Source organism: Schistocerca nitens, chromosome 6 (genome assembly GCF_023898315.1).
Source record: "Schistocerca nitens isolate TAMUIC-IGC-003100 chromosome 6, iqSchNite1.1, whole genome shotgun sequence".
NCBI classification, from domain to species: Eukaryota; Metazoa; Arthropoda; class Insecta; order Orthoptera; family Acrididae; genus Schistocerca; species Schistocerca nitens.
This window is the reverse complement of record NC_064619.1, coordinates 198,707,601-198,720,462: the sequence shown is the minus strand read 5'-3', so window position 1 is coordinate 198,720,462 and position 12,862 is coordinate 198,707,601. Positions and strand designations below refer to the sequence as shown.

At 40.7% G+C, this 12,862-nt stretch overlaps 1 protein-coding gene across 2 annotated transcripts in view; it reads right to left on the bottom strand.

Annotated features, from left to right (window-relative positions):
* Window positions 1-12,862, bottom strand: part of LOC126263186 (uncharacterized) — a 269,073-nt gene that overhangs the window by 53,859 nt on the left and 202,352 nt on the right. Inside the window, exon 3 of one of the 2 annotated variants that reach the window (XM_049960243.1) lies at window positions 11,952-12,115. The exons of the other annotated variant lie outside the window; for it this stretch is intronic. Coding sequence (XP_049816200.1) covers window positions 11,952-12,115 — 164 coding nt within the window. The remainder of the gene's footprint in view (window positions 1-11,951; window positions 12,116-12,862) is intronic. 2 annotated transcript variants of the gene reach the window in all.

Here is a 12,862-nt window from a genome sequence, read left to right as displayed (position 1 = left end):
TGTTTAGACGATAGACCCCGTAGTGGCCGACCGAGCACAAGGCGTAATGCTGCTGAGACAGTTCAGGAAGAAATGGAGACTGTAGCGGGTTCGTCTATGCACGGGGAAGTCAGCGCTCGTGCAGTCGCACGTCGCACCGGCATTCCATACACTACTATTTGGTTGGGACTTAGGCGTACCCTCTGATGCTATCCGTACAAAATCCATCGGCATCATGAACTGTTACCTGGCGATTTAGTGAAGCGGAGGGCATATGCGGTGTGGGCGTTTCAAAAGATGGCGGAAGATGACGATTGGTTGAGTAACGTGTTGTGGAACGACGAAGCTCATTTCACGCTCCGAGAGTCTGTCAACGCCCACAGCCACAGAATTTGGGCTACGGAAAATCCTAGAACTTTCGTGGAAACTCCATTGCACGACGAGAAAGTGACGGTATGGGTTGGATTTACCACATCTACCGTTATCGGGCCTTTTTTCTTGGAGGAAATGCGTGATTCTGGTTTTGTAACTACTACTGTGACGGGTGAGAGGTACGCCGATATGTTATAGAATCGCATCATCCCCAGCCTAGTTGATAAACACCTCTTGGAATGTACGATGTTTATGCAGGATGGCGCTCCACCCCATATTGCTAGACACGTGAAAGATCTCTTGCGTGCGTCGTTTGGTGATGATCATGTTTTCAGCCGCCACTTTCATCATGCTTGGCCTCCCAGGTCCCCAGACCTCAGTCCGTGCAATTATTGGCTTTGGGGTTACCTGAAGTCGCAAGTGTATCGTGATTGACCGACATCTCTAGGGTGCTGAAAGACAACATCCGACGCCAATGCCTCATCATAACTCCGGACATGCTTTACAGTGCTGTTCACAACATTATTCCTCGACTATGGCTATTGTTGTGGAATGATGGTGGAGATATCGAGCATTTCCTGTAAAGAACATCATCTTTTCTTCATCTTACTTTGTTATGCTAATTATTGCTATTCTAATCAGATGAGGCGCCATCTGTCGCACATTTTTTGAACTTTTGTATTTTTTTGGTTCTAATAAAACCTCCTGTCATTCCAAGCATGTGTGTTAATTTGTACCTCTCTATCTACATTATTCCGTGATTTGTTCAGTTTTAAAATTTATATTAAATTTTTTATCACCCAGTATATGTGTGTGTGTGTGTGTGTGTGTGTGTGTGTAACTTCTGCACAATTTCAGTGCAGTAATGTGTTCATTGAAAATAAATATTATAGTAGTTCTATTACATGTTTATTACCTTATAAAAAACTTTTTTATTTTAAATTCAGTCTATTAGTATTTGTAAAATGATTCTTTCATATAGTGTTCATTCAAAAATTAAAATCATTCCACTTGGGACCTGTGGAAGGTACATTACCTTATTTGATTCAGTTGTAAATATTTATCATGTATTATTGCTTTTCTGACATGTTCTACATCCTGTAGTATCTCCTCACTATGGATCAATTGGAATGAAAGTAAATCTAATCTAATCATACTATTTGTATGGGAGTTCTGCTGTTTTTGCAAATTGAGGTTGAAAATTAATGTTTCACGTAAACCTGAAAAAATATTTGATTTCTTCAAGTTGATGTTATCCAAAAACCAGTAATTTTTTTTGATAAAAGGACAACAATGATAACATTGACACAAATCCAAAATTCAAGTTTCAACATGAAAAGAAGATGATGTGGCTAATTATACAGGTAACAAATTGAAAAATTATATAGGTATCAGATTTAGAATCAAAGCCTGTTACCAGCTGTTTTATTGATTTTTATAAGGAAAAGTACAAGATTTTAAAGGATACCTTCTGACAAACCCTGGGAACAGTATCACAAATCTGGAAGTATCATAAACTTTGGGAATGCTTCATAAATAACTGATAAGCATCTTATGTGTTAATGAATGTGATCTAATTTAGCTTAGCGATGCTTGTACAAAATTCTTTAAAATATCAACTCCTGAGTTAGATGTGGATGGATTTGGCGACAAGACATCTGTTGTAAGCAGATTCTGAAGCCACTGTATGAGAATTAGACGACACTTTCTGATTACAATTCTCATCCCAATGCAATGAATGCACCACCAAGGATCTGTAAGAAACAGAGCACCAAATTCATAGAATAGTGAAAATATTTGTTGCTGCATTAAACTGCAGAATTAGCAGTAACTTTCTACATGTCCCTGCTGCAACCAAAGCATATGATGACTGGATATACACATGTCTTAAGTTCAGCTATGAATTCGAAAACCTATAAGATCTTTTATGAAGACACGGCATTGAGGGTTGTAAGGTGAAACTAATTGTGGGCAAAATAAATATAATTTGTCCAAATTAAATAGATTAACAGTTCAGGAAAATATGTTATCTGGAGCGGAAACGTGCACAATCTTTAGCGGAAAGTAAAATTCTTGAACTTTATGTGACGAGATGAAGTAAAGTGAATGAAACAAAGCTAACTCACACTGGAACATACATCAGTACTGGGGAATGCACTTTCAGAAGTAATTTGATAAATCTGTGTACCTTCATTAGAGCTGGCCCACAGCACAAAACTTAACATCATGCCACTTGTACATTACATAAATGTAGTAAAAAGTAACATAAAGAGCAGGAATCACTGGACCATTGGTCTCAAAAAGAGATAAGTTTGATAAAAAAGTAGAAACGAAAGGAAACGAGATGAAAGGCGTCAGACTATGTGACGCGTTTTTTTCACGACGATTCATATGATAACACAGGTGTATTATAAACTGAGGTTAGCATTTTTCCAGTTTATCTTCGAACTTAAATTTTACATAGAAAATTAAAACATCTGCAAATATTACCCTCAGAAATGAGCGAAACTTTATTTATACAAAAGCATGTTTGCGGAGAGCGCAATTGACGATACAAAATCTGTAAGTGTGGGGCTCTTTCCTATTTGTTCATGCAGACAGCTACGCTTGACAAGACTCGGCATGTACAGTCGGTGACATAATACGAGGGATCCCCGCCCCTTCGTTATGCTGAACTCCAAAGCTTTACTGTCTTTTACTGAAACACAGTGCTACCAACACTTTCAACCTACATCTTTCTGTATTATGTCTCACAGGAAACGAAAAGTGAGATACCAAATGGACCGAAATTAGTTAACAAAAGACGAATTACGAGCAAAAAAGATTTAGCAAAACGGCTCATTTTCTTCTACAGCAAAATAAGACAGTAAAATAATAATCTACAAGCATCACAGAGAGAAATAATTACATTCTTCCTGATGCGCACTTTTTGTTGACATGATATGGATTCGTAATCAGATTTGCTAACTGACATGCAATTTTATTTTTCCTACAACGTTTTAAGCTCTTCACAACTGACATATGCTTTTCCACATTTATGTCATTTATTGCCAGTTAACGGGGACTCGAAAAAGATCTGAGAGCGCACAGATCGAATATATTAGCCAGACATTTCTTTTGGACGTTCGACTGGTCGCTAACGACCTGGTAATCACAACTTCAGAGAAGGATGAGACAAAACCCATAAACAGATTTATTGATCGGTATTGACAATGTTTTATGTCTATGTGTGAGTCATGTTATGTGTTGATGCAGTTGCACTAAGATTTTGTCAAATTTTTCCTGTTGTTTCTGATTTTCAAATGTTTAAGTAACTAGAGATCACCAACCATATGGACCAGCACAAACTGCAGTTCTGCGAACTTTCAACAGACTACAGGGGTCCTCCTTTACAGCCTCTGTCATGAAACGCTAGAGGCCACTGAACTGTCACTTACGGACTGGCACGGAAGTTTCCACCCAACGTCTCTGCCAGGCGCTATGAAGGCGACAACTATGTGGTACATGTAAATTAAAACACAGCCAACGGTGCCGGCAGAGTATAGAAGTGTATCTTACTTCTCCGAAGTGTAATTGTTAATATTCTCTGTACTTGTACTCGATTGTTATTTAACACTGAGATCCATTTTGTTACTGTGAATTCCAAGGTCCAGTCCGCGTGTCCTGTTGATTTGGCTTCTATCAATAGACGTCGCGATCTACAACCCGCGATGGGGTGGTGCGTGCTTGGCGTCACAGAATTCAGTGTGTGACCAGCGCTGTAACGTGCAGTTCTATATGACGCCTGCCAGTAAACTGTAGTATGTTGACAATTCCAAGGATTCTGTGTCTTTTAATTCTTTGTTTCCTCCACGGATTTTGACTATGGCTTCATCCTATCATACGTGGCCTGTCATGTCCTGTCTGGTCTCGTCTTTTAACAAGGTTTTGGAGATGTTTTGCTGATCATGCATGTTTCGGATCGGATACCCATCTGCCGTTTCATCCAAGGTTTTTCCGAGGAGTGACATGTCTTTAAGCGTATTTGTACCTTGGAAGTCGTGGCTCATGAAGCATAGTTTTATATGACCTGAAGATATACTTTCAGAGTATGAAACCAGTCGTCATACAGTGAAAACACAATAAATAGCTATTGTGTATTTGGACATCCACTCAGTTTAATATAGACTATTTTACCATCTGTGATTTTAAATTGTTTGGTTGTCCTTCACTCTTTGTACAAGTTTTTTGGTTATGGTTGCCCGATGTATAAGATTATTTGTAGTAATTATGTTTGGTGTAACTAGTTGCTAGTAATTTTCCAGAAAGTGAAAATGTCATTCTAACTATCTTTCGACTTGTTTCAACACTTATGGTAGACACTACAATCAAAATATTAATTTAAATGAGAGAAAAATATAATCTAGCTATGATGTCATTGCTGGTAATTTCGTTTTTACGTACATCATACATACAATAACAAATTAGGAGAGTACTAAAGATATCCAAAGGATGAATAAACCTTTTAGTTGCAGGTTACAGTGATTATTAATTTTATTAACAGCGGTCTAGAGAGCCCAGGTAATTGAAAAAAAATTAATATTTTCCGAAATTACAGCGGCAATCTTGAACCTGCTTCTTGTTTATAATCCCCATAGGTTGGTACCCAGAATTAAAAATGTGTAGCAAGAAAGGAATTTCTCGACGCCATCTGTTCAGAAACGGATAATGTCTTTTCTATATATAATTTTTGCAATGAGACAAGAACTAAATTTCATCTTTAAATAACATTCAGAGCTTTCGTTTGCCGCAAGGTCCATCTTTGTCATGGTCCACTCTAAATCTTCTTCACCCCAGTCATCTTTAAAATATTTGGAACAATAGGGGATCTGGCGTACTTCATTTGGCTATCCCAGACGTGAAGAACGTCTTATGGTGTGTGTCACAATTCGTGTCCTCAGTGAAATCGTACATGGGACCTTCGAAATTTTGTGCAAGCACCAGTCCACCAAGTACACCTGCTCTCACAGAAATTATGGGGAGAAATATGAACTTTATTTATTTTTTAAACTGCATTTCCTCCTCTAAACGTAGCTGTCTAAAGGCACCGCAACGATTATTTAGTTTACTTTCTTACTCGCTGGTATCAGAAGACCCTTCCACAAACACTTCCGCGAGTGAGCTCGCGCTGTCTCTCTCGACCACAACAGATTATTTCTCTCGAAGTAACAGACGATGACCACCGACCGCTGGATCTTACGCCAGCCGGTGGCTGCCCAGCTGATCACAACGCTTTTTCGCACGTTGAATTGCAGCACTCGCACTGGCCAGCAACAGATTATTTATTATTGTTGTTTGATTTTCTGCGATGTATATCTTCTTAACCTGAATGAACACCCGCAGTATCAGCAGTCGTGTGACCATTGCTCATGCTCCATACGACGCAAGGGATACTTAAGTATGCAGCCAAACATTACAGAGAAATGTTAGGTGACATACTGAATGTTGCATATTTGAAGATTATGAAAAGTGTTGTGTAAGCGTTAGAAAATCGATTGCCAAATAGGAAAAGTCTAACATTTGTGACACTTTATTAGCTTTTTATAGTCATAGGGCAGAGAGGTAATGGGGGATAAAATGCAGATACAAATGCGGATACTGCTGTAACATTTGTGCCGTTTAGAGCACCTTCGTTTTGAAGTGAATTACTGCCGTATTCAGTGGGCAAGGTTGAAAAGTTGGGAAAAGGAAGCTATGAAGATTAGGGTTCAACGTCCCATGCACAACGAGGACATTCCAGCTTTGGCCAGACGCTGCTTAGGTAAATCAGGATCAATTAAATCATTATGGAAAGGTGGTGGTCTGCGCCACTGTACTCCTGACAAAGGGTGTAGGGATACTGTCGTGCTCTAATTCAAAGCAACAAAAACCCGTGGGTGTCCACATATACATTTCTGCTTGAACAATTTCAGCTGCCTCATCCAGCATCTTATCAAATATCTTGACTGGTGATTAAGTATGGTGCCTTTATGTCATTTGCATTTAAAAAAATTATGGATTGAGTACTGACAAAAAATGATAGAAAAACTTAGGCACTGACCTGTGTGAGTCCACAACGACAATGTTATGAATGTCGTGGCACGAAGGGGGTGTTGTCTACTATAAAGTTCTAGCAAACATAATGTCCATCGTAGTTGCCCTCTGATGTCATCAATTGAGATACATTGCAGCCACAAGAAGCAAAACTACCAAGAAGAGTGCAGCAGTGCTGCTATTGCACTCCGATGATTTCACAAAAGGGGCGTCTGATTTTATACCCTCAAATGTTTATCTTGTACTCTCCTTATCGAATAACTGGGGTGAAGGCGGTTTAGATTAGAGCATGATAGACATGAACGTCGCAGCAACGGAAACTCTGAATGTTTTTAGAGATGAAATCGAATTTTTGTGTCAATATTCGAAAAAATATATAAAAAATACATTATCCGTTTCTGGGCAGATGGGTTTGAGAAATTCGTTCGTTGTAGTACATTTTTAGTTGTGGGCACTGATGTATGAGAATTATAAATAAGAAGCAGGTTTAAGTTTGCCATTATCATTTCGGAAATAATTTTATTCCTTGCGCTATTCCCTGCGCTCTCTAGACCCGCTATTAATAAAATTAGTAAGCACTGTAACCTGCAACTCAAAGGTTTATTTTTCTTCGGCTGCCTTTATAGCTATTGCTTCCACATCGTTTGACGTTTCCGGATAGGTCACTGAATGTACGAGGGTCGTTCAGTAAGTAACGCCCCACATTTTTTTCTCAGAACGTATTTACTGTCAAGAGTTAGGATTTGGTTACAATATACATCAACATGTCTTGTCCATGTCCTATTTTTCTACGTAGTGTCCCTCACGTTCTATGGCCGTACGCCAACGTTGCGGAAGAGCACGTATTCCCTGCTGGTAAAAGCTCTTGTCCTGTAGGCGTTATCATGTTTTCAGTGGATGACTGACACTCAAATCATCTTCAAAGTGTGTTAAGCGGCCCAAAGATATGGAAGTCCGGGGGTGCCAGGTCTGGACTGTAGGGTTGATGAGGCAAGGATGTCCAAACCAATTGGGCGATGTGTTCCCGGGTTCTCAGACTTGTGTGTGGGCGTGCATTATGGTGTTGGACCTAGATTTATGCTGCGTTCTTGCCCGATCGAACACGTCGGAAAGGGTTCTTGAGTTTATTCAGTCTTCGCATGTTTCTCTGAATTCATGGTTAACCCTCTTGGCAACACACCCACAAGAATAACGTCATCACAGTGCCAGAAATCACCATTTTTCCGGCAGAGGAGGCTGTCTTGAATTTTGTCTTTCGTATTGAATGAAGATGATGCCACTCCATGGACTGCCTTTTTGTTTCCGGCGCAAAGTGATGCACCCAGCATTCGTCCCCTGTGACAGAAAGGCCTCTTTGTCGGTCTCAAAACGCTCCAACAATTCAGATGAAACGGCCTTTCTTTGAATGTTGTGGTCCGCTGTGAGCATTCGAGGGACCAGTATTGAGCACCTCTGAATGTCCGAGAGTCTCGATCATTGCAGACGCGCTTCCAATGCTGACCGAGAACTGTAGAGCCAGTTGTCGACTTGTGATGCGCCGGTCGGCACGAATGATGGCATCCGCACGATTCAGCATGACTGGAACAGTGGCTGTGACAGGACGCCCAAGCGTGGCTGATCATGGAGCTCTGTTTCTGTAATTCCTGAGGCTGTAGCTTTCTTTACCCATTACCCCACTTTACTCCTATCAACTGCAGCATCGCCATACACTGCACACAAACGTTTATGGATGTACACCAAAGTTTCTTTTTCTGCGCACAAGAATTCAATAACAGCACGCTGCTTGTAACGTAGACGGCATCTTGACGCTGCACTACGGCTCTGCCATCTGCCAGATCGGTTCGAAACTACACCGGCACACAGAACAAACATCAAATGTGAAGCATTGAAGACGTTTGTCTATGTATATGAATGGCTTTTTTTTTAAAATGTGGATCATTACTTATTGAACGACCCTCATATGATGCATGCATAAAACAAATTGTCAGCGATGACATCATAATTAGCTTATATTTGTCCTACATTGAAATTAATTTTTTAGTTGCTGTGTCTACCGTAAGTGTTGAACCTGAAAGATGCGTGTATATAATTCTATAGATAATTTTCTTGTTTTTCGATGTCTTAAGATGCATATGTAATATTTGTATCGTTTAGTTACGCGCGCGCAATCTCGTGAGAGACGCTGCGCTGCCCGGAGACCAGTTAGGTCATCTTTGCTCTGCAAAGATGCGCGGGTGTTAAGTTTTGTTGGAGAGGAGAGGAGATACGGAGTTACAGCGGCATGTTGTAGCAGTGAGCTTGTACAGGAAGGGCGCAGAACATCATGGAATTGGAACACTGCGAATTGTTTTACTGATCTGATGCAGTATATTGTTATAAAAGCAATATGATCATTATGCAGTAAATGAGATGAATTTATTAAGATAGATACGGTTTTGAGAAGATTGGGATTTAAGATAACGAACGAACGTATTTTACTTATTGTGGCAGCATTTAGTTAGGCACTCCAAGTTCGACACAGACATCCAGTCCAGGAAGTTATTGCTATTTTTATAAAGTTTTGTCACAGTCAGTGCCAATGGATTTGAAAGGAAGAAAAGATATTAATCATCAGTATGAGGATTTTTGCGTTAGAATAAGTTTTCATGTTGAGTTATAGTTTTGGTATCTCTCCAATGTTGATCTTACGCAATTGTAATTTGTAACAAAATATTTTCTTATTGCTTGTAATGGACGGCGCAGCGTGGTTTGGGTTAGCATGGGGTTGACGCTGGGTCCAGCTCTGCTTCACAGCTGGCCGTGGCGGGGGCAGATGTGTGAGCTATTCTGGGACAAGGCTCTTTCGTTTGGCGGTCGCACTACAGCGTCATTTAGTATCATTTACGTGGTGTGAACTAAACTTATACATGGGAAATTCAAATTGCATATTTTATGAAATTTAAATTGTGACATGGAATTTCAAGCTTTTTTTTCTTTTTCTACCCATACGTCCTACTGTAATTCGAATAAATCCAATCCCAAAGAAAGCAGGTGTTGACAGATGTGAAAATTACCGAACTATCAGTTTAATAAGCCAGGGATGCAAAATACTAACACGAATTATTTGCAGACGAATGGAAAAACTGGTATAAGCCGACCTCAGGAAAGATCAGTTTGGATTCCGTAGAAATGATGGAACACGTGAGGCAATACTGACCCTACGACTTATCTTGGAAAATAGATTAAGGAAAGCCAAACCTACGTTTCTAGCATTTGTAGACTCAGAGAAAGCTTTTGACAATGTTGACTGGCATACTGCCTTTCAAATTCCGAAGGTGGCAGGAGTAAAATACAGGGAGCGACAGGCTATTTACAATTTCTACAGTAACCAGATGGCAGTTATAACAGTCGAGGGACATGAAAGGGAAGCAGTGGTTAGGAAGGGAGTGAGACAGAGTTGTAGCCAGTAAAGGAAACAAAAGAAAAATTCAGAGTAGGTATTAAAATCCATGGAGACGGAATAAAAACTTTGAGGTTCACCGATGACATTGTAATTCTGTCAGAGACAGCAAAGGACTTGGAAGAGCAGTTGAACGGAATGGACAGTGTGTCGAAAGGAGGATATAAGATGAACATCAATAAAAGCAAAATGAGGATAACGGAATGTAGTCGAATTAAGTCGGGTGATGCTGAGGGAATTAGATTAGGAAATGAGACACTTACAGTAGTAAATGAGTTTTGCTATTTGGGGAGCAAAATAACTGACGATGGTCGAAGTAGAGAAGATATAAAATGTAGACTGGCAATGGCAAGGAAAGCGTTTCTGAAGAAGAGAAATTTGTTAACATCGAGTATAGATTTAAATGTCAGGAAGTCGTTTCTGAAAGTTTTTGTATGGAGTGTAGCCATGTATGGAAGTGAAACATGGACGATAAATAGTTTGGACAAGAAGAGAATAGAAGCTTTCGAAATGTGGTGCACAGAAGAATGCTGAAGATTAGATAGGTAGATCACATAACTAAGAAGAGGAGTTTGTGCCACAACTTGACAAGAAGACTCGATCGGTTGGTAGAACATGTTCTGAGGCATCAAGGGATCACCAATTTAGTATTGGAGAGCAGCGGGGAGGGGAAAAATCGTAGAGGGAGACCAAGAGATGAATATACAAAGGAGATTCAGACGGATGTAGGTTTCAGTAGGTACTGGGAGATGAAGAAGCTTACACAGGATAGAGTAGCATGGAGAGCTGCATCAAACCAGTCTCAGGACTGGAGACCACAACAACAACAGCAACAACGTCCTACTGCCCACCATGAAAACTGGAATGCCTACTAAACGGCAGTAGGGACCTAGTTCACCCCCTCTGGTGTACACCGTCCCGCAGTTCTGAGGTGTGATTAGTACTAGCCCATATGGTTAGTGGTTTCTGTTTCACTTAAATGTTTCTCAATCAGAAATAATAGCAAACCATTACATCCATCTCCGCGCAACTATGAGGACTGCACCAACACGTAAAATGGTTCACACATAGACATAAACTCATGCAAATATCGATAAATAAATACGCTTATGTGTTTTGCCTCATCCTTCTCTGAAGCTGTGTTTATCAGCCCCTCAGCGACCCACCAAACGTTAGTTAAGAAATGTTTAATATGTTTGAACTGTGGCATCTCAATTATTATTGGTGGTCTAAAAGCACGTGTCAGTTGTGAAGAGCTTAAAACGTTGTGGCAAAAATAAAACTGCAGATGAGTTAGTAAATCCGTTTACGAACTCCACATCATGTCATATAAAAATGGACGCATCATTGAGAATATTATTTCTGGCTGCGATGCTCGTATATGACTATTTCCCTACCTTGGTTTATGGTAGAAGAAAACTGACGTTTCTCTTAAACCGTTTTTGCTTGATACTCGTCTTGTGTTAACTCCTAACTTCGGACCATTAGGTGCAGAATGGACAAATTTGAGTTGATTGTACGTTGTTAACACTGTCTCCTTGCCTGTTATGCTACATAGCAGGCAGTAAAGCCTTGAAATTCAGCATTACGAAAAATCTCTCGCGAATTATGTCATTGGCTGTACCGACGAAATAGGCAACACATCAAACACGTAGCGTTCGTGGAATAATTACGATTACCTTGCGAGTGACTCTTAGCACTCATCTTGTTGAAGCTTCAGCCATCAATGTCGTTAATCGAATTGAAGTTTTCAAGTTAAGATATAAGTCACGGAAATGACACCAACAGCAGTAATGAAACTTCCTGGCAGGTTTAAAACTGTGTGCCGGACCGAGACTCGAACTCGTGACCTTTGCCTTTCGTGGGCAGATGTTTTAAGAGCTACACGGCCCCTACTCAGGAACCGGCCTCACAGCTTTACTTCCTCCAGTATATCGTCTCCTACCTTCCTAACTTCACCAAAGTTCTCCTGCGAAACTTGAAAGGCTAATACTCCTGGAAGAAAGGATACCGCGGGAACATGGCTTAGCAACAGCCTAGAAACAGCAGTAATGATTACTGAGAGATAGAATGTGAGGCGTTGACGCACCGATCTAAGACATTTCGGATGGTGGAGCAGAAGTCGGTGACGTAGACGGCGCAGGCAGCGGCGCCCAGTGCGAGTAGTGCTGCCACCTGGCGGGGCGCCTCCGAACTCTCCGCCCAGCTGATGGCGGCGCCGCCCAGCCGCAATACTGCGTCCACATTGCATGCCTGCGGCGGGGACGCCATTAATTGCTGTTAGAATCTCACCCGACAAATTATTAGTGAGTCCCTTGAAAACGTCATACTGGTTGCCCTGGAAATACGAGTATATTAAAGAACTGGTACCAGGCACTCGTGTTGCAGTGTTACAGAATTGTTGCCACTAACAGTCATACTCCTACTGATTACGCAGTAACAGATAATGACAAATTTTGCTACGTTTTATAATTCAGTACACACTGCCGAAAGAAACTATAAATCTAGAAAGACGACGTCGATTTTTGGATGTACTGGCAATGGTTTCAGCATCGTCCTCCAGCAGATAGCGTAGTGGCATTGCTAACAGAGCGCCTTGTGTGTCTACCCTTTGACAGGGAATGCTCAGTCAGAGGGCTCAGTGTAGTTCAAACGTGTGAAGCAGGCAGGCAACTGTATCACAGAGATGCACTCATGCTTCCTACAGCCCACTAAGCGAGTTTGAAAGGGGTCAAATTGTGGCCTTCCGAGTGGATTGTCGTTCAGGAGAACTGCCACACAAGTTGGACGTGCTACATCCATAAGAATAATAACCAAAAATACTAGTCGAGCTCATTGTAAAGGTCTGTTCAAAACACTGGGGATTTTAACTGCTTCATCTGAATACATTTACCAGTCAGTTATACACATCAAAAATAACATTGGTAATTACTGCACAAACAGCTCTGTCCATGACCATGCAACAAGAGGTAGACTCAACTTACATATACCAAGAAAAAG